Here is a 19,190-nt window from a genome sequence, read left to right on the forward strand (position 1 = left end):
TTTCATGTCATTCACTCTGAACAAGCAGAAAAAACTGCCCGTCAAGTCTCACCGTTCCTTGTGACAAAGACTCTCACAGACACAATAGGTCCAGGCTACAAAGTCCAAAAGCTACCAAATGGTGACCTCCTCTTAGAAGTGCTGTACAACTACCAGTGCGAAAAGCTAGCAGCTGTTACATCATTCGGTGACGTCCCTGTCACAATCTCACTACACCGCTCACTCAATACAGTTCGTGGGGTCATTTCATATAATGACCTCAAGTTTCTGACCGAGGAAGAATTTCTCGAAGGACTCAAGGACCAAAATGTCATCAACGTTTATCGAATCAAGATCAGGCGAAACAACAAAGAGATCCAAATACACAAAGCTGCAACTCAGACTGTACATACCTAACCCACGTCGCTGTTATAACTGCCAGAGATATGGCCACAGCTCCCAGAGCTGCCGAGGCCGACTCACATGCGCAAAATGTGCCTCAAATGAACATGCCACTGACAACTGCCAAACTGAACCAAACCTTTGCGTAAACTGTGAGGGCAACCACCCAGCATACTCAAGATCCTGCCCAACATGGCAGAAAGAAAAAGAAATTGTAACCTTAAAAGTCACTGAGAACATTACATTCGGAGAGGCGAGAAAGCGGCTTTCATTGGTCCAAAGCCCAACTTACTCCGTTGTGACGCAACAGGGCGCAGCGTCACAGCGTGCTTCGGCACCTGCCCAGGTCACGAGTAGTGACCCTGGTGTGGAGCCATCCGCGACCACGGTGGCTGCAGCTGGCGCTGCTCCACCACCCCCAAAGCAGGCTTCGCGACCTTCCAGGTCTGCGGGGCCCAAGGCCTCTTCTCACACGGGGAGGCGCCTACTTCAAGCGTTCCGGTGTGTTGTCCGCGGTCATCCAGCGTGTCTGAGGACGCGATGGACACGACAACACAGGGTAGTCCTGTGCCGTCAAGACGGCGGGACTCCTTAGAGCGTGCAAAAAAGGACAAGCCCCGAATCACGGGGCCAAAAACAACGTAGTCTCTATTTTACTCGTATAGCTTAAGATGGCTTTTGTAATAAACTGGAATTGCAGGGGACTGCTTAATAACTTAAGCGACATAAAAGACATTTTATCAACATATTCACCTGTGGCCTTATGTCTGCAGGAAACAAACCTGAGTCCTCTACATGTGAATATTCTTAAAAAATACAAAGTCTTCCGCCGTGATCGAGAGCAGGCATGCAGGCTCTCGGGTGGTGTTGCCATCATAGTTAAAAACAATATTGCAGCTCGTGAACATAGGCTCAAAACTCGGCTAGAAGCAGTAGCTGCCACACTTATCACGTATAAAACAATCACAATTTGCAGTATTTATATAGAGCCACACTTAAAAATAACACTCCATGATATCGAAGACCTTTTCAGCCAACTGCCAGATCCATGCGTAGTAGTTGGCGATTTTAACGCCCACTCTTCTTTCTGGGGCAGTGAAAAAACTGACACGGGGGGCCCAATTTTAGAAGACTTTATTCTGTGCAATAATATCTGCTTACTTAACACCGGAAAACCCACTTACTGCTCCCCGAGCTCCGGTAAAATGAGTTTTATTGATTTATCTTTCTGCTCATCATCGGTTTTTAGCGATTTTAAATGGGATGCCTTAGATAATCCGCATGGAAGTGATCACCTACCTACAACAATCAGTCTAACATCATCACCATCTATAATTCAAACCAAACCAAGATGTTGGAAGCTGCATTTAGCAGACTGGAAGCTTTTTAAAGAGAAAGCCGACTTAGGAAAACTATTTGCCGAAGATTTTAATGTCGACGAGTTAAATGAAAGATTTACCTCTTGTATTTTAGCCGCCGCACGCCAAGCCATCCCTCAATCATCTGGAGTTGTGAGACAGAACTGTAAAGTGTGGTGGACAAAAGACTGCAGGGAGGCAAAGAAAAAAAAAAATAAGGCGTGGAGTATATTTCGCAGGTACCCCACACAAGAAAATCTCCTAATTTTCAAAAAGGCTAGAGCTAAAGCGCGCTAAGTACGTCGTACTGCTGAAAAAGCTTCATGGCAGCATTACATCTCTTCTATAAACAGTCATATAACATCCAAGGATATGTGGGCACAAGTAAATAAATTAAATTGCAAGTACTCCCCGTTTACAGTTCCTCTCCTTACAGACCCAAATACCCAGACAAGCATTCAAAAGCAAGCGGACATTTTAGGTGAACATTTTTTCATGGTATCTAGCTCATCACATTATTCAGAATCGTTTTTAAAGTATAAAAGCCAAGCAGAAAGACAGAAATTACCTACTACTGGCAGCGTTCACGAATCATACAACAGTCCCCTTACACTACAAGAAATAAACACAGTTCTCTCTTCCGGCAAACGTACAGCACCAGGCCCAGATGAAATACACTATCAAATGCTAGCCCATCTTTCTGAATCCTCAGTTGAAGCACTCTTAAAATTTTTTTTAACAAGGTATGGATGTCAGGAGAAACACCGCAGGCCTGGAAGAAAGCCATTATTGTTCCGTTACTGAAACATGGAAAGCCACCAACATCCCCAAGCAGTTATAGGCCCATAGCACTAACGAGTTGTATCGCTAAATCGTTTGAAAGTGTTCTAAATATCAGGCTCATGTTTACACTTGAATCTCGCAAACTTCTCGACACCCGCCAATGTGGATTTAGAAAAGGATGTTCGACAACTGATCATCTTGTGCGCTTGGAAAATACGGTACGAGAAGCATTTATACGCAGACAACACTGCCTTGCCGTATTTTTTGATTTAGAAAAAGCTTATGACACGACGTGGAGGTGTGGAATCCTACGTGACCTGAGAGACCTTGGCATCCGCGGCAGAATGTTAAAATGCTTGAAAGAGTTTTTGTCCGACCGTTCTTTCCAAGTTCGTCTCGGTGCTACTCTGTCAAAACGTTTCACTCAGGAGAATGGTGTCCCTCAGGGGTGCATCTTGAGTACCACGCTGTTTATAGTAAAAATGAACTCCATAGTAAAAATAATCCCAACGACCATCATGCATTCAGTCTATGTCGATGACCTACAAATAGCATGTACATCCTCTAATGTATCAACGTGTGAGAGACAAATTCAATTAACAGTGAATAAACTAGCGACATGGGCAGATCGAAATGGTTTCAGGGTCTCTGCAGAGAAATCAATAGCCGTTTTATTCTCACTTAGACGAGGTTTGCAAGTGGACCCTACAGTTTACCTCAATGACATTGCTCTCCCAGTAAAACACGAACATAATTTTCTAGGCATTACTTTCGACAGAAAGCTTACTTTCCTCCCCCACATAAACACCCTTAAAAAGAAAGCCTCCCAATCTTTAAATATACTTAAAGTGCTGTCACGTAAACGCTGGGGATCCGACAGGACATGCCTTCTGCAGATTTATCGTTCAGTTGTACGTTCGAGCTTGGACTACGGTTGCATAGTCTACGGTTCCGCAAGACCCTCATACCTAAAACGACTAGACCCAGTCCACAACCTAGGTCTGCGTCTTTCGACCGGGGCATACAGGACGTCGCCTGTGCGAAGTCTGTATGTAGAAACCAACGAACCATCTCTTGAGGACAGAAGAACCATGCTAACTTGTTCATACATTCTTAAGATCCGTTCGCTACCAACACACCTCTGCTACCCCATAGTAACAAAGTGCCCGTCCAGAACCCTGTTCAACAACAAACCGCAAGCAGTCAGACCCCTCCTCCTCTGCTTTGAACAGATGTGCGAAGAAATAAAAATACTCGATACACTCCCCGACATTGCACAATGCCCTGATCCATTACTCCCTTGGTATAAATTTCCCTGTGTATGCGACCTTACTTTAACACAGTTTGACACACAACAAACTCCACACGAACACATATTACAAGAATTCCTGACATTAGAGGAAAAATACAAAGACCACAATACATTTTATACCGATGGTTCTAAAACTACCTCATATGTTGGTAGTGGTGTCGTAGAAAACAATCGCCAGAAAACAGTTAGGTTGCCCAATTGTGCATCAGTGTTCACTGCAGAAAGTTATGCCATATCCATAGCTGTGGAAAAAATAATAAAATGCAATATTGAAAAGAGTATCATCTACACTGACTCCCTCAGCTTAATCACAGCATTACACTCTAAAAATGCAACAGAACCTTTAGTGGGAAAAATAATACATTGTATAACATCAGCCGAAACACGAGGTTACAAAATTAAATTCTGCTGGGTACCTAGCCATGTCGGAGTCGTAGGTAACGAGACAGCTGACGAATGGGCAGCAGCTGCCCGAAAAGCAAAAATAGAAAAAGTAAATGTACCACGCAAAGATGTTTTGAAATTCATACAAAAAAAGCTCAGGGAAAAATGGCAAGCCTCATGGAAAAATGAAATAAACAACAAACTACACGTCGTGAAACCAGTTGTCGAAGAATGGAAGTCATGCAGTCACCGGAAACGCTTCATGGAGGTAATATTATGTCGCCTTCGAATAGGACACACGCATCTTACTCATAGTTTCATTCTCAAAAAAGAAGATGAACCCATATGTGAAGACTGTGGACATGGACTGACTATAAACCACATTTTAATTTTATGTAAAAAACTCGAAAAGCTACGGAAAAAGCATTTCACTCAATTTTACACCAAACAGATACCATTCCATCCATCACTTCTCCTAGGAGAGAATGCAATTGTAGACATTTCATGTGTTTTTAGTTTCTTAGAAGAAACATCTTTCCTGAACAAGCTATGATATCTTAACACTTCATTCCTTCTAAAAAAAAGAAAAAAAAAAACATAATATACCTTGTGCTTGGCGCATGATAGCCTGAGTTGCTTATGCGCCATAAAACACAACACAACACAACCTTGACGTCGTGTGTTCGGAAACTGATGGAGCATGTAGTGCTCCGGCGGCTGCACCCACACTTGGAAACCAACATCTTCTTCCCTGACACCATGTTCGAGTTCCGGCCGCATCTCTCTACTCAGGATGTTCACCTTCAGCTTAAAGAGGAAGTGATAGATCATCCCGGCAGGACCCAGGCCCGTGCTGTCCTTGCCTTATACCTAAAGGGGGCCTTTGACAACGTGTCGCACGATGCCATCTTGGAGGGCCTAGCGAGTTCACATTGTGGTCAACGAACTTATGATTATGTTAGGGCTTTCCTCATGGATCGAACTGCTAACCTGGGTATCGGAGACGTACGCTCTGAACCGATACGTCTCACTGGTCGAGGCACCCCACAGGGTTCGGTGTTGTCGCCCACATTGTTCAACGTGGCGATGGCAGGACTTCCTCCACTGCTGTCAAGAATTCCTGATCTGCATCATGCGCTCTATGCTGACGACATCACGTTATGGATCACCACAGGCTCTGACGGCCACATCCAAGACAGCCTTCAAGAAGCAATTGAGATGACACAGCACTACGCAACTGAGCGCGGGCTTACATGCGCGCCTGAGAAATCAGAACTGCTTGTGATTCGTGCACGAGCGAAGACCCAAGTAGTCGACCGGGAAATCGACTTGCATCTCGAAGGAATTCCCATCCCTAGAGTGGATCGACTAAGGGTACTGGGCCTGTATCTGCAGAGCAACGGCAGAGCGACCTACACTATACAGCTGCTGAAGAAGCAATTCGCGCAGATGGCGCACTTGATCCGCCGTATTTCCAACAGACGTGGGGGGCTCAAGGAAAGGGATACCATGCGTGCAGGCGCTATTAATCAGCCGTATGACGTTTCACGCCCCTTATCAAAAGTTCAATCGAACTGAACTCAATCATCTGAACATCTTTCTACGATCGGCAGTAAAGACAGCCCTCGGGCTTCCCCCGTACACCTCGACGCATCGCCTGCTTCAGCTTGGCCTCCACAACACCGCAGAAGAGGTGATAGAAGCCCAAAGGAATGGCCAACTCACGCGCCTTCGAGACACTAGAGTGGGCCGGACCCGTTCTCCGTAGACTAGGCTACCCGGAGCCGACAACACAGCTGCAACAGAGGTACCATGCCATCTCCCCCAAACTGGCAGCTAAGATCAGGGTCGCGCCAGTCCCAAAGAATATGGACCCCGCACTCCACACTGGTCGTAGGACCGCTAGAGTCAAGGCACCCCTGCGCCAGTACAGAGGTGTCCAAACTGTTTTATATGTCGACGCGGCGAGATATCCATCGGGCACAGATGCTATGGCACTAGCTGTTACGGACGCCAACAGCTCAATTAAGATTACGGGCTCCGTTCGTGGTAGGAACTCGATCACGACGGCTGAGGAGACTGCCATAGCGGTAGCACTCGCCTTCATACACCACATGGACACATGTTACAAACATCCCACCAGTCCGACATACACAATAATCACATATTCACAAGCTGCGCGTCGCGCCTTCGCGAAGAATACATTATCTTTCGAGGCTTCACGCGTGCTCTCACCTATAAACTATGATACCTTTCCCATTGTTAAAATTGTTTGGACTCCTGGTCACTCCTCCCTTCCTGGCAACGAGAGTGCGCACGCGCTCGCCCGAGCAGAAACCTTCCGGGCGCTGTCGACGGAAGCGGAGGGAGAAGTAGACACATAGGACGCCAGCACAGTTCTACAGTCTTACACCCACATTACACTATATTACCGTACACAAAGAAGAACTCTGCCACCGCCGCACCCAACACTCACCAAGGCCGAAGCTGTGGCATGGCGACAACTGCAGACTCACACGTGTACAAATTTGTACCACAAACATTTGTTCTTCCCCACCCGCTACCCAGACAAATGCCCCACCTGCCAGCAACACCGACCTACACTATATCATTCTGTTTGGGCCTGCCCAAAGCCACCCGGCGGCATTCCACCTGTACCTCACCCCACCCTCTCATCTTGGGAAGATGCCTTGTCTCGCACGGAGCGGACCGAACAACGCCGGCTAATCGAGCGGGCCGAGAGAATTGCCGTGGCCCATGGGATTATGGACTGATTTGTATTTATTCTTTCTGAGACCGTTTTATTCGCAACAACCCGCAAGACCAGCGACAGCTGTTCTGGCGGGCCTGCAAGATTGAGGCGGCACATGGAGCCCTGGACTGAGGGCTCCACTCAGGAAGAAAAGGAAGTTTATATAATAAATGTTTTTCCTCCTCCTCCTCCACAGCGACGCAAACTGCATAACATTCTGCAATAAAAACTAATGCACACTGAGGCAGTTGTACCGATTGCTTCTGTCTGAGCCATATACTTTTGATCCACACTCTCATTTGTCCTAAATATCGCACGAACACTTATATAGTTGCGCTCACAATTCGCATCAGAGAGCATTGCAATCTATGCATAAAGATTTGTAGTGATTGAAAAATAAGGCATATGATCGATATCAAGCCCAAGTATATTGATTGCTGAAATGCAAACAAACCACCACCAGATGCATTGAGCTACACGTCTTCCATGCGCGGCAAATGCGATACCGCGAGGATAGATGAAAAAGAAGTGATATCTGGACGTACAATATTCGGGCTTTCAAGGACGAAAATTATTCACAGCTTTGCTGATTGTCAGGACGGGCACAACAGCTGGGCATTGATCAAGCGCATATAAATCGAAACTATATATTTGCGGCAATATTTCAAAATATTACGCTTAGAGTTCTACACTCTCTCTCATGCAGTTCCTCGCAATGTTTTGTTATTCCTCATTATGGTAGATTTACCATTTCTATTCTGATATCTGTCCAAGTTCAAAGGGTCTTAAAAAGGGTGTCAGCTGTACTTTCCAAAATTAAGATGTGTGCCAAGTGAAAACAAATTGTGAAAATACTGCGTAATTCAATAATGAAATTGAGCTGTTTTAAAAATAACTGAACATTGAAAAAAAATTAGGTCAGTTAGGGTCATGCACTATGAAGTAGATCAAGCAAATGAAAAGCAAGATAAACACATTGTCACTTTGCAGCACAGGTAGTCATCCAAAAAAGTGGCATTTTTTGGAGGGATTCATCTTCGACCCAGGAGAGCAGTTGAATGCGGTCGCGAAAACATCAGAATTTCTCGCGATTTTGTTGCAGTCTGCGGTGAAGGCGCTCTTGAAGCGGGGTAATGCACACGTCATGTAGCAGATGGTCATAAAGAAAGCTTTGACACTTGGCAGACCCTTCTGAACATCAGGGCTACCGTTGCCAGTCTTATCGGTGACCTCGAGTGCTGAGTAGGCCATTTCCAAGGCTGGTATATCCGGGAACACAACCGCCGCCCCATCTGGTTCGAGGCAGCTGGATTTATTTTCGAAGGCTTTTCGCGGTTCTTTCGAAAAAATGCTGTCGACATTTGTGCCATTAGGAAGCCAACGCACTCCAACTTCATCAATAGCCTTGATCAAGTTCAAAGCAAGCAGGAATCCCAGACCACCGAAGAACATTGCGTTGGTTCCTCCAGTGTAGTATAGTGGTCTGTCGAGTAGATAGATTGGCAATGCCAGGGTGCCCGTGACGTAGTCGTAGTTAGGATAGGAAGGCGCAAAGTTCAATGGCAGTCCCAGAGCATCCCAGTATACCTGAGAATCGTTGAGATGACGCACCTTCTCGTTCCTATAGCGAATGGCGCGGCGCGCGTGCATCCAGTATGCGGCGAAAGATTCTTCCGCACTCGGGTAGTCCTTGTAAATGTCCTCAATTTCCTCGTTCTTCATTAAAACCTCATTGGGCCACACTTGCATCTTTACGGACGTAAACTTCTCCTTCGCTATTTTCTTGCTATCGGCGTCCAGCCACTGTGAGCTCTCTAACTTCCTGACTGCAGCCGAGACGAGTGTTTGGAATCCATTCTCAATAATCACCTTGTCTGTGTCTTTGATGCGGGCGGCAATATCGAGGGAGAGCAGCAGCACCTTGTACGTCGCTTCCACGTGGAAGCCGCAGAATATAGGCCGGTAGGCTTTCACTTTGTGGCGGTCGCCGAATCGCCTCAGCAGCATGCGTGGCTCAGCTATCGGCGCGTAGTGCTGTACGAATGTCCACGCACACTGACTGATAATCTTTTGCTCGGAGAAGTTTCGGAAGAGGCTTCCGATAGTCTCCAAGAAGTTTTTGTGATTCAAGGCTACGTCATGATTCGCAGATAAAGGTGGACTCAGGGCTACGTTTTTATGAAGAGCATTCATCCAGGTTTTGGAGGTGATTGGTTTGGAATATTTGCTAATGTTTCCAAGACTGAAGACAGTCGGGCTTTTCCGTCGACTCAAGACGAATCGTTTCAAGCCATTCAGTATCGCCCCTTCCATTTTACGGCACTCTATAATGGTGGCCATGAGATCAGAGGCGTTCGCAGAAGTCTTGGTGTGACTGCTGAGGTCTGCGAAGTAGCCCATCCAGTATGTTCTGTAGATGCCAATGTCCTTCACATTATTATATTGGTTTATAAGAACGGGTAGTACTGGTGCATCGTTGATTGCCAAGCGCCATTTGCTTGACTGAGGCAAGGCCAGCACCCGCACTTCAATCCACAAGTGTACCTGCCACTTGTATGACAGCGCAATGAGCACTTCGAGGGCATTTATGTCCTCTTCAGGAGCCTCTGGCCAGCTAAGACCCATTTCCTGCATAAGCGATTGGAACTGGCGCAGATAGAGTCCGCCGTGGTTCTGGTCATTCATGCAGGACTTGTGCATTTGCAGAGCCTTCACTCCGGCAGGGATCTTCCTCGTTCCTTCCGCGAGGATGGTGTCGAACCCTGCGATTCGGGAGAAGGCCATTTTGTCGATGGGCGTCTTCATGTCCTCCCTGTGGTCCCCCTTGGGAGACCAACCAGAACAGACGTACGCTGAGAAGTCTTCGCACGGATCTATGCTGGTGTTCAGATGTGTTGTGAGAAGTCTGGCATGTAGCTGGCAGTCCAAGGTGGTGCAGTACTGTTTCTCTTCCCGATGCGGTGTTTGGGTCTTCAGTGCCAACACAATGACGGTGGCGACAACCGCGGAAAGGAAAAACGTTAGGAGGCATGCGGCTGCAGCAAGGGCCCGTTTTCTTCCTAACTGCAAGGAAATCGAGAAAAAAATAATTTTAGGAATAATGACTTGAAAGACAAAATTAGACTCACTGCTTGCCTGGACAAGAAAAAAAAATTGATAATGATTGAAAGGAAATGTCCAGTTTCTCGGAAGTGAAGGTCACTCCTAGTTGAATTGGAGAATACGACATGGAAATGGCGTAAAATGTGTTAGGCAAGCCCGCACGATCTTTCCAGTACTATTCACAGCTTGCTTAAGGATGTATTCAGAGACCCGAAATTTCAGCATAGGAACAAGAGTTGATGTAGAATACCTCAATAACCTGCGATTCGCTTATGGTATTGCCTTGCTAAGTAACTCAGTGGATGAACTGCAAAGAATGATTGATGACCTACACAGGAAAAGCCGAAAGTTAGGCCTAAAAGTAATATGTAGAGGACTAGGTTAATGTTCAACAGCCTGATGTGCCCGAGATTTTTCACCCTCAGCGCCGACGTCAACATTGGCGCCGGGGGTTTTGCAAAACGAGAGCTCTAACGATATTTTATCGCTAATGAAAGTCTGAAGGTGCATGAATCTGAGCGCACAAGATTGTCACAGATAAGTCCAAGCATATACATCACATCGAGCCACTTATTTGTGCTATTTAATTTGGAGACGGTATCTAAACAGTAAAGCTATAGGGGTTCCAGAGTGTGGCGGCAGTGGTGGACCCTCATCTGCCGACGAATTGCAGATGTAGTCGCAAGTGCTGGTTCTGAAAGAAAAGAGAATAAACATGCTGTCCACTTTTCGGGCTATTTGTTAGTGGTGCTGGCTTACTGGCGGTTCTTCCATTCAAGCCACTCTGTCGGCGTCGGCGTACTGGCGTCTTTTATCAGTAGAGTACTGGTAGGATTCTTGTTTGTATTAAATCCAGCAAACTGTTGTTGACATGGTTTCAATATTTCGCCAACACAGCGCTAGTAAAGCCATACAAGTCTACGTACTGGTGTCGGCTTACTGTCCTGTTTGTCAAACGTAGTATCAATAACTTTCTTTGTCTGCCCTTCAAGAGCCAACCAATTCGAGAGAACCGATCTTTTTGATCGGCGCGACGCAAATGAAATAGAAACACATAATTTCGTTGTGTCCAATATTATATCCCACATATTTGAGCTGTGTTCTTTCAAACGTTCAACACGATAAGCGACGTATCTTAAAGCAATTTATCCTCTGTTATATACTTTTCTGCCTAAGGAAATGTAACTGTGAGATTCAGCATAAACACAGGCTTTTTTAGCCAGAGGCGTCCATACTGACCACGCGCTATAACTCTCCTATCACATATGCGTCTTACTTAAATGTCGCGAATAAATTAGATAACACTCACTGCATTCTTCTTGGCACATGGACCATGCATTGACAGCCCTGTAGATCGCCCGCCGCTTATGTTCGATGTATCACTTAAGCCTCTCTTTCCGGCAGAAACCCAGCTCGTCTCCCTGGCAGACAGCAGCAAGGCACGAGAGCCATGTCTACCGCGGGTTTCCTCAGAGAGCGCCGGCAACAATGGGTCTGAACACGGCGAAGATGGGGACGCTGTCGGCGAAACGGACGGTCGGGGCTTGCCAGTCACGGGCAGGGGCAGTTCTGGGCGAGCTGCCGCGGTGGGCTGTTGCTCTTCGGGTTGTGAAGGAGAGAGATTCGCCTTCGACTTGTGTCGAGGCATTTGGGCATTGCTGACACGGCCTGAGGTCGTCAGCAATGTCGGTGACAGTGGCGCTGCAGTGAAAGTGAGAAAAGCTCCATTAAGGATGTAAGTCTTAATGGGAATAACTCACTCGCATAATGCAAATAAAGTATCTACGTACCTGGCACTTTATGCATATTTTCTCTTGATTTAGCGGATTTTTCCGGAACCGCTCTGGCTCGATCAGGCCTCCCAGACAGTCGTTTCCCAGAGGTCTTCGTGACAGGGCTGGCTAGCTCCTGATGGGCCCCTTTGTCAGATGTCCCTGGTGCACTCAGATCTGCACCTGGCTCCGATGACGTACTTTTTTCCCGAGCCATCTCTCACAGTGCTGCAAGGTGAATGAGGAAGAAAGAAAAAGAAGAGGGAGAGAAGGGTGCGCGCTGCAACAGCTGTCGTCCACCTAAGCGGTGGCGAGTGCAATGACGGCCTACAACAGATAAAAATCAGGTGGCTGGCTAGCCCCCGCCGCAATTCCAATGACTAACTAAAGAGAATGCTCGGTCCTGCGAACTGGCTGAGCTTAGCCGCCATTGCTGCCTCGTGCGGACCGATTGAAAAAGATAAGGGAAGAAAGAAAAACAAAGGCATGTCGCAACGGCCATCGTAAGCCACCAAAGCGGCGGCGAGTTCAACGACGGCATGCACAGCAGATGCGAAAACACCGGTATACAAAGGAACCTCCGCAGCAAAGCGCGAAGGCCGCTAAGGGGAGCTAGAGGTTGTCAACCAATTAAAGGTCAACTCCGGTGGTATTTTAATCATTTTCTGTTTTTGGTTGAATTACATTCCTCGGCACGTCCTGACTCCAACACAAAAAACCGTTTTTCGAAATTCCAATTAGAAATATTTTTAAAAGGAAAAACAAAATAGAAACCGAAACTGCTTTCACGGCCAGAAACGACGTCCCACTTGACGAAATGGTGACGTCACACTCAGTATTAGAAAAACACACGTACGCGCGTTGGATGGTGAAAATAACGTATGGAAATCATGAAGCATTGCATAAAATGTCTGAGGTAGTTCAATATAAGCCTCACAATTTCATAATCATGCGGGAAGTGAACAGTAACGCCGGTATACTGTTTGTGACGTCAGAAACCAGTTTTGCCGGCAGAAATAGTCTCAATTTAAGCCATGAAAACAGCATATTTTAAAGTCGTGTTGCGCGTGAACGGATTATTCTACGGCGCCCAAATTTTGTAGAATGCGTCAGGACGGAGAGGAGAATCTACAGTAAAATTTTTATTTGAATATTCGAATGTCAAAAACCTCCGGAGTTGCCCTTTAAGGAGTGATCTTTAATGTAAAAACAAAATAATACGTGTATACTACTACACGGTGTCCACCCAAGAAATATATGATGCCCTGCCGCGGTGGAGGCATCTGACTGCGGTCCAGAACACCCTGGTTCGATCCTAGCCGACAGCGGCTGCATATTGTAGCAAAAGCTATATTGGCCACGAACGAGGAGTTCCGCGTGGCACAGGGCCATTGCCTAGCAGCCGCCATAACTGGCGGACGCCGCGCGCTCGCAGCACCTTTTGGCTATCAAGAAGCAACCAGCAAACGTCTCGTCTTTAATGCAATAACAACACAGCTAGACAGTCAGTAGCGCATCTTAATTCTCCTTCTCCAGCGTGAGGATGATAGTATGATAGGCTAGTCAGCGACATATTTTGAGCGAGCGTGTACTGAGTATTTGAAAGGATTGGATTGGACTAGATTAGACTCGATTGAACTGGTTTGGATTGGACAGGTTAGTATTGAATTAGACAGGATTGGTTGGATTGTATTTTACTGGAATAGACTGTACGTGATTGGACTGGATTTGATTAGGCTGGATCGGTTTCAATTGGATTAGATTAGATTGGATTTGATTACACTGGATGGGATGGGATTAGAGAACAGTAGGCAGCCCAGCACCAGGCATACATGCTCTCGCTACGTATATCCTGGCCTAGCTGAGCTAAGTCGTGGCCATTTTTTAATGGAGGCGAAACGAAGAGGCGTCTGTGTGCTGTGCAATATGCGTGCTTAAGTACAAGTGCGCGTTAAAGATCCCCAGCGAGTCGAAACTACTCCGCTGCCCTCTACTACGGCACCTCTTTCTCTATTTCCGCTTTCACTCTCACCTTCCTTCCTTCCCTTACGGTGTGGTTCAGATGTCCACATAAAGAGTATGACAGGTACTGCTCCTTTGCTTTTATAAACCAATTTTCTATTTATGTAAGAAAATAAGAAAAAAATATCGCGAATCGGGAACGCCTTGTTGCCGGTATTTATCGGGGCTGCTCCCAATGCGAAAGTTGACCGTCTCCATAATTCCAACCATGCATAACTATGTTAACAAAGCTTTCGCAATATCACTACGTTCCTACCATGTGTAACCCCGCTATTTTGTTTAAGTATATTGCCAAGAATTCAACGCAGCATCAGTCTGTGCCACTAGGCCAGGCGGCCTATATGTCGCTTCAATGTTAGACGAAATATATATTTTCGGAGGAAAACTTAGCTCCTTTTAAATGTATGACACAACAGCGCCCATATTTCCATTCGACGGCTTCCCCTGAGGATCCACGCATGACCACATGCACGTTGATGCTTGTTTATTCGGTAAACTGTTTTTCTCCGGCTTTTAACAATACTCTTAAGATTACAGTCGTAAGATATCCTCTTATGCAAATGGCTACCCGACATAGAGACAGAGAGCCTTGGTTCAGCGAAACTGTACGAATATGACCGCGTGGCCTAGGAGTAGCGAGTCGGATGCGGCATCGAAGGGTTCTGCACTGCAGGGTTCGACTCCCACATCACACAAGCTATCCGAGGTGGTAGCCCTCCTGACTCGTTCATGTTACTTGGGCTTGTGACGCCACAGAATCTGCCGACAAATTGATGGCTTTCAAGATCTTATTTTCAGAAAAGGAAAGCGCCCAAAACTGGCGTTCCCCGGCTACTGTCATGTCGAATCCAGCGCAGTAGGGTTTTAAGTGAACATTTACTGATTGGTTAACTTCTGATGTGTCTATAGTCATATGCTGTTTACTTGTTCTCTTGCTTCTAGAGATTGATTTTATGAATTTAATAATAATATGAACCCCTCGCACAACTGCGTCAAACTTGGTGCTGCGGACCAGTCAAGCTGCCAACGGGCAGCTTTTTCTATCACCTCCCTTCCATCTGTAAATTTCTGGGTGCCGAAATAAACTGATTTGATTTTAACTATAGCGACATTTCTGAGGTTCGGTCCTTATATAAGCAATGCATATTTAATTAGCCATAAAGCCGACATTCTAGTGGAAATTAAGAAGAAGAAATGGGCATGGGCAGGACATGTAGGGCGAAGAGAGGATAACCGATGGTCGCTAAGGTAACAAACTGGATTCCAAGGGAAGGAAAGCGTAGCAGGGGGCGGCAGAAAGTTAGATGGGCGGATGAGATTAAGAAGTTCGCAGGGGTCAAGTGGATGCAGCTAGCACAGAACCGGGTTAAGTGGAGAAATATGGGAGAGGCCTTCGCCCTGCAGTGGGTGAAGTCAGGCTGCTGCTGCTGATGATGATAATGAAATATTGACAGATTGAACGTCTAGCGTTGCTTATTCGTTGCTTATACTATACTTCCGGGCCGCGAGGATATAGAATAGAATCCCAGTTGTTTCACCCTTTTAACGAGATATGGTTAAAGGCCCGGTTCTCCGGAAAACCCCGCGTCGGCGTTTTCAGTGGTTACATAGTCGGCGTTCGATGCGAGTCAAAAATCACAAGCATATGCATCCGGCAGTTGTCAGTTGAAATTACTGGCTGCTGATAGGTACGCAGGCTGTGTGACGTCACAAGGCCACAAAGTAAAAGATTGTGGGGCTAGTTCGCGCATGATACACCAGAACGGCGCAGCCAGTGCGACAGCACAGAGAGAGAAAACACAGGCGCTTGTGTTGTCTAGCTCTCTACGTGGTGTCGTGTTTGAGCCGTTTGTCCTGTAAATCACTAGAGAATACGGCATCGAATCAAGCGGAGCTATGATCTCAAGTCGCTACTGTGAGATGGGCGTCGGGACCTCCAAGTCCCAATGCCTTTCAATTAGTCAGTAATGCTACAGTTGGCTCACTAAGGTACATTCGGAAAGCTATAGCAAAGCTTGCCTTTATATCGCTGTTGGGTGCGCAGTAAACGAATTGCACACTGGTGCATTTCATGTCTATAATTTACATCGTCAAGAAAGCTCCGAACAGGTTGAATATAGGTACTCAATCGCATTTTAATGAGTGGAGTGCAGCTTGCTGCTTCCATAAAAATGGTTCATCAGTAACTAAATGCACGCTTTTTTGGAGGGTGTGAGTTGTACACTAGCGTCCGATATTTTTTACGGTGCAGCACGAACAGTGATAGCTTAAGACTGCATTTTGATTGAGTGGTAAAATGCATGTGCACGATTGAGCATGCACAAGGGAGCCGAATACATAAGCTAAGCTGTCACGTCAAATTCTTGGAGAGCACTATAACAGAGCCTAAGTGTCCCTCTTACACCGTGGTGTCCCTGACATTTTTTTACAGGTGAGTGTGAGTGAGTGAAAAACTTTATTAAGTATATTTAAGGGAGGGGGATGTGTAGGTGGGGTCCCTCGTCCGGGGCTCCAGCGGCTGCCGCCGCTACCCGCGCACGTGTCACGATGGTCCGTTGGGCCTCTAGTCCAGAGCTGGATAGGGCAGCCTCCCACCCCTCAATTGTTGGCACTGCATTCGGATCATCTGGAGGATTGTGTGGGCAGGTCCACACCATGTGGTGCAGGCCTGCCTTTTCCCCGCAATATTTGCATTTGGGGTCGCAGAACCCGGGGTGTATTGTGTTTAAACGGGCTGGTGTGTTATAGGTACCTGTCTGTAGGCGTCGCCATCTAACTTCCTCCGCTTTGGAGAGCCCCTTGGGTGGGGGTGGATATTTTCTGCGAGAGAGTCTGCAGTGCTGTAACCTCTCCGCATACGTCGCCAGAGGGCCGGGATAGGGCGGTGTGGAGGATGGAGGGGTCGAGTCCCGGGGAGGAGAGCTCGGGCAGCGGCATGGGCGCACTCGTTCCCTTCCACGCCTTGATGTCCCGGTGTCCAGACGAGGCATTTGTCTTGTTCGGGGTGTCCATTATTTTTCAATATTCTGGCAGCCTGGGGACATATTCGCCCTTTGATGTAGTTGCGGTAGGCAGCCATGTCTGAATTTTAAGCGTGGCGCCATCTTGCGAAAGGGAAGGGCACTAAATGCGCTTGTTAAAAATTTACTGTTCTCATATCCCTTTCATAATACCGGACTCTGTCATCACATGCCTCAAACAGAAATGGAGGAGTCTGCCCAAGTTCTCACCCGCAAGGTGGGAGCCGGAGCAATGTACACACCGGACATCCTGAGTCGATTGCACCGAACCAGGACCGGCTGCAACAACTGCCCTGCTGACTCCGTTGACCTGTAGCACTTGCTCTGTATCTGTCCTGGCATGGCGTGCCTCTGTTCCTGCTACACCTCTGCTCACCATATACAGATATACGAAGACTGCCCAGCCGACAGTTCTGACGCTATGCGCAAGTTTAGTGCCCTGATGAAGTTTTGAACGAAGAATACTCATGCGCTCTCTGAGTTGGAACAGGTCTGAACGTTGGCTTAACTTTCGTAATTGGAGGCGAGCTTTAAGATTTTCATTATGGTTTTAATTGCGCAGCTGTTCATAGTGTGGGCCATTATGCTGTCGGTCGCAATCAGGGTTGTTACGTACGTTATAAATATAAAATTAATGCCGCGAACTTTTGTTACTTTTATTTGTTGTAGTATATTGCCGTATATCCTTATCAAATATCATCTGAAAGTAAAGGTGGAGTCTAATGGTGTGGCGTGCACTGCAAGCGCCGATTTTATCGCATAGCCTTAGATCAAATCTTCACAGTGTTCAGCACGAAAATGCTTCCCTGATGCCTGAGTTCTAGTTGCATGTTAGCACTTCCAGTGAACGATTGCTGCATAGGACAATCACATGACGAGACAATGTTGTGAGTATGAGATCCTGCTAGCGTCAGTGTAAACACTTATCTAGAACGCGTTCAGGAGAATTCTGTTAGCTTCATTCTTTTTCACTACAGCCCAACAGCATCTAGGTCATCCCCGGCAAATGTCCACGCGCTGCCGTCTTTACCGTGGTGCATTAAAACTTCTCGCTTAACTTTATTTCATAAGCTCTTGATCCAATCCGTACTGAGGTGGAACAGGTTATTGAGCTGCAGTATTGTTTCCATGGCGTTGATCACATTTGGAAATATGGCAGCGATAACTGTCACGTGACCTTTTTCAGTCATTATTCCGATACATCACGCTAACTGAGCCACATTACCACGGGAAGTATTAATGATTGATAACGACTTTTTTGCAATTCTTCGCGTAACTTTGTATAATAAGGAGGAACCGTGCTCTATAACATTTTAATAATTTGACATGCACCTTGCTCTACCTTGTATCTACTCCATTTTTTAATGTCTCTGTCCCCTAAAGTAAATGAATTTAATGTAATAAATAAACAATTGCTTTAGAATTGTGCTATTGACTGCGAAAGTTAAGAACACTGTGAGCCGGGGGTCGTGTTTCCGCCGCTACGCATGTTTCTGAAATCTAAACGGTACAGGGCAGAAAGTCAACTACGTCACCTAGCGGAAAAATATCTGAGATCGCGTAAGGACACAGCGAGAAAACAAACTGATCGCTGCTTTTGTGGATCAGTTAATTGGCTACTGCTCTGTTCTTTAACGCATATGAAAGCTGCTCTAATCCCTACTGTCCATTATAGTCTTACTTTTAAAAAGTTTATACCAAACAAATATTAGTATCTTCTACATTATGATGTGCTTGTAGGTTGCGTTTACTGACGCTTTAAAGAGAAAAAATTATTTTTAAACCTAGGATTTTTTTCACAGTTTTTGTTGTTTTCATTCTTAACTACCGCGATCAAGCTGCAATTCTCCCACCTGGATGCAACTGTACCCTTTAGGTAGCATTATTAGGTAGTGTATAGCAAAAGTCGCCATTTCAAACGCATTCAGGTGACCCGGAGCGTTTGCTGTGCTGTACATTTTCTAATTCGGAAATGCACCGCCACAGCCTCGCCCCTACTTGGCCCAGCTGGGAAAAACCCAATGTCCTCTAGGATATTCCACCATGGAAATGATCTACTCTGTCGGGGGAAAATAATCATCGAGTTGCTGTTTCCCTTTTTTATGAAGCTACCGGCGTCTGAATAAGATAACCCGCAAAGATGTTTACCCACTACCACGAATTGACGACGCGCTAGATTGTTTGCAAGGAGCGGAGTTTTTTTCGTCGCTAGATTTGCGCTCTGGCTATTGGCAAGTACCGATGGCTTCCGCTGACCGCCCGAAAACAGCCTTCATCACTCCCGATGGATTGTATGAATTCAAT

The 19,190-nt window shown here is 46.3% G+C and overlaps 1 protein-coding gene across 1 annotated transcript; it reads right to left on the reverse strand.

Annotated features, from left to right (window-relative positions):
- Positions 1–7,886: 7,886 nt before the first annotated feature.
- LOC146181318 (endothelin-converting enzyme 1-like) lies at positions 7,887–12,062 on the reverse strand. Its single transcript, XM_084575761.1, has 3 exons — positions 11,863–12,062; positions 11,382–11,773; positions 7,887–10,033 (listed from the first exon to the last, which is right to left on the reverse strand). Exons 1-3 carry the CDS (start codon positions 12,059–12,061, stop codon positions 7,970–7,972), a joined length of 2,655 nt encoding a protein of 884 aa, XP_084431887.1. The 5' UTR covers position 12,062; the 3' UTR covers positions 7,887–7,969.
- Positions 12,063–19,190: the final 7,128 nt, after the last annotated feature.

The sequence above is a fragment of the Amblyomma maculatum genome, chromosome 8 (assembly GCF_055883805.1).
Source record: "Amblyomma maculatum isolate TAMU_Amacu chromosome 8, ASM5588380v1, whole genome shotgun sequence".
NCBI classification, from domain to species: Eukaryota; Metazoa; Arthropoda; class Arachnida; order Ixodida; family Ixodidae; genus Amblyomma; species Amblyomma maculatum.

Coding starts and splice junctions, on each gene's coding strand:
- LOC146181318 (XM_084575761.1), bottom strand. CDS start 12,061: ATGGCTCGGGAAAAAAGTACGTCATCGGAGCCAGGTGCAGATCTGAGT. Junction 11,774..11,862: donor AAATATGCATAAAGTGCCAG/GTACGTAGATAC, acceptor CTTTCACTGCAG/CGCCACTGTCACCGACATTG. Junction 10,034..11,381: donor CATGTGCCAAGAAGAATGCA/GTGAGTGTTATC, acceptor ATTTCCTTGCAG/TTAGGAAGAAAACGGGCCCT.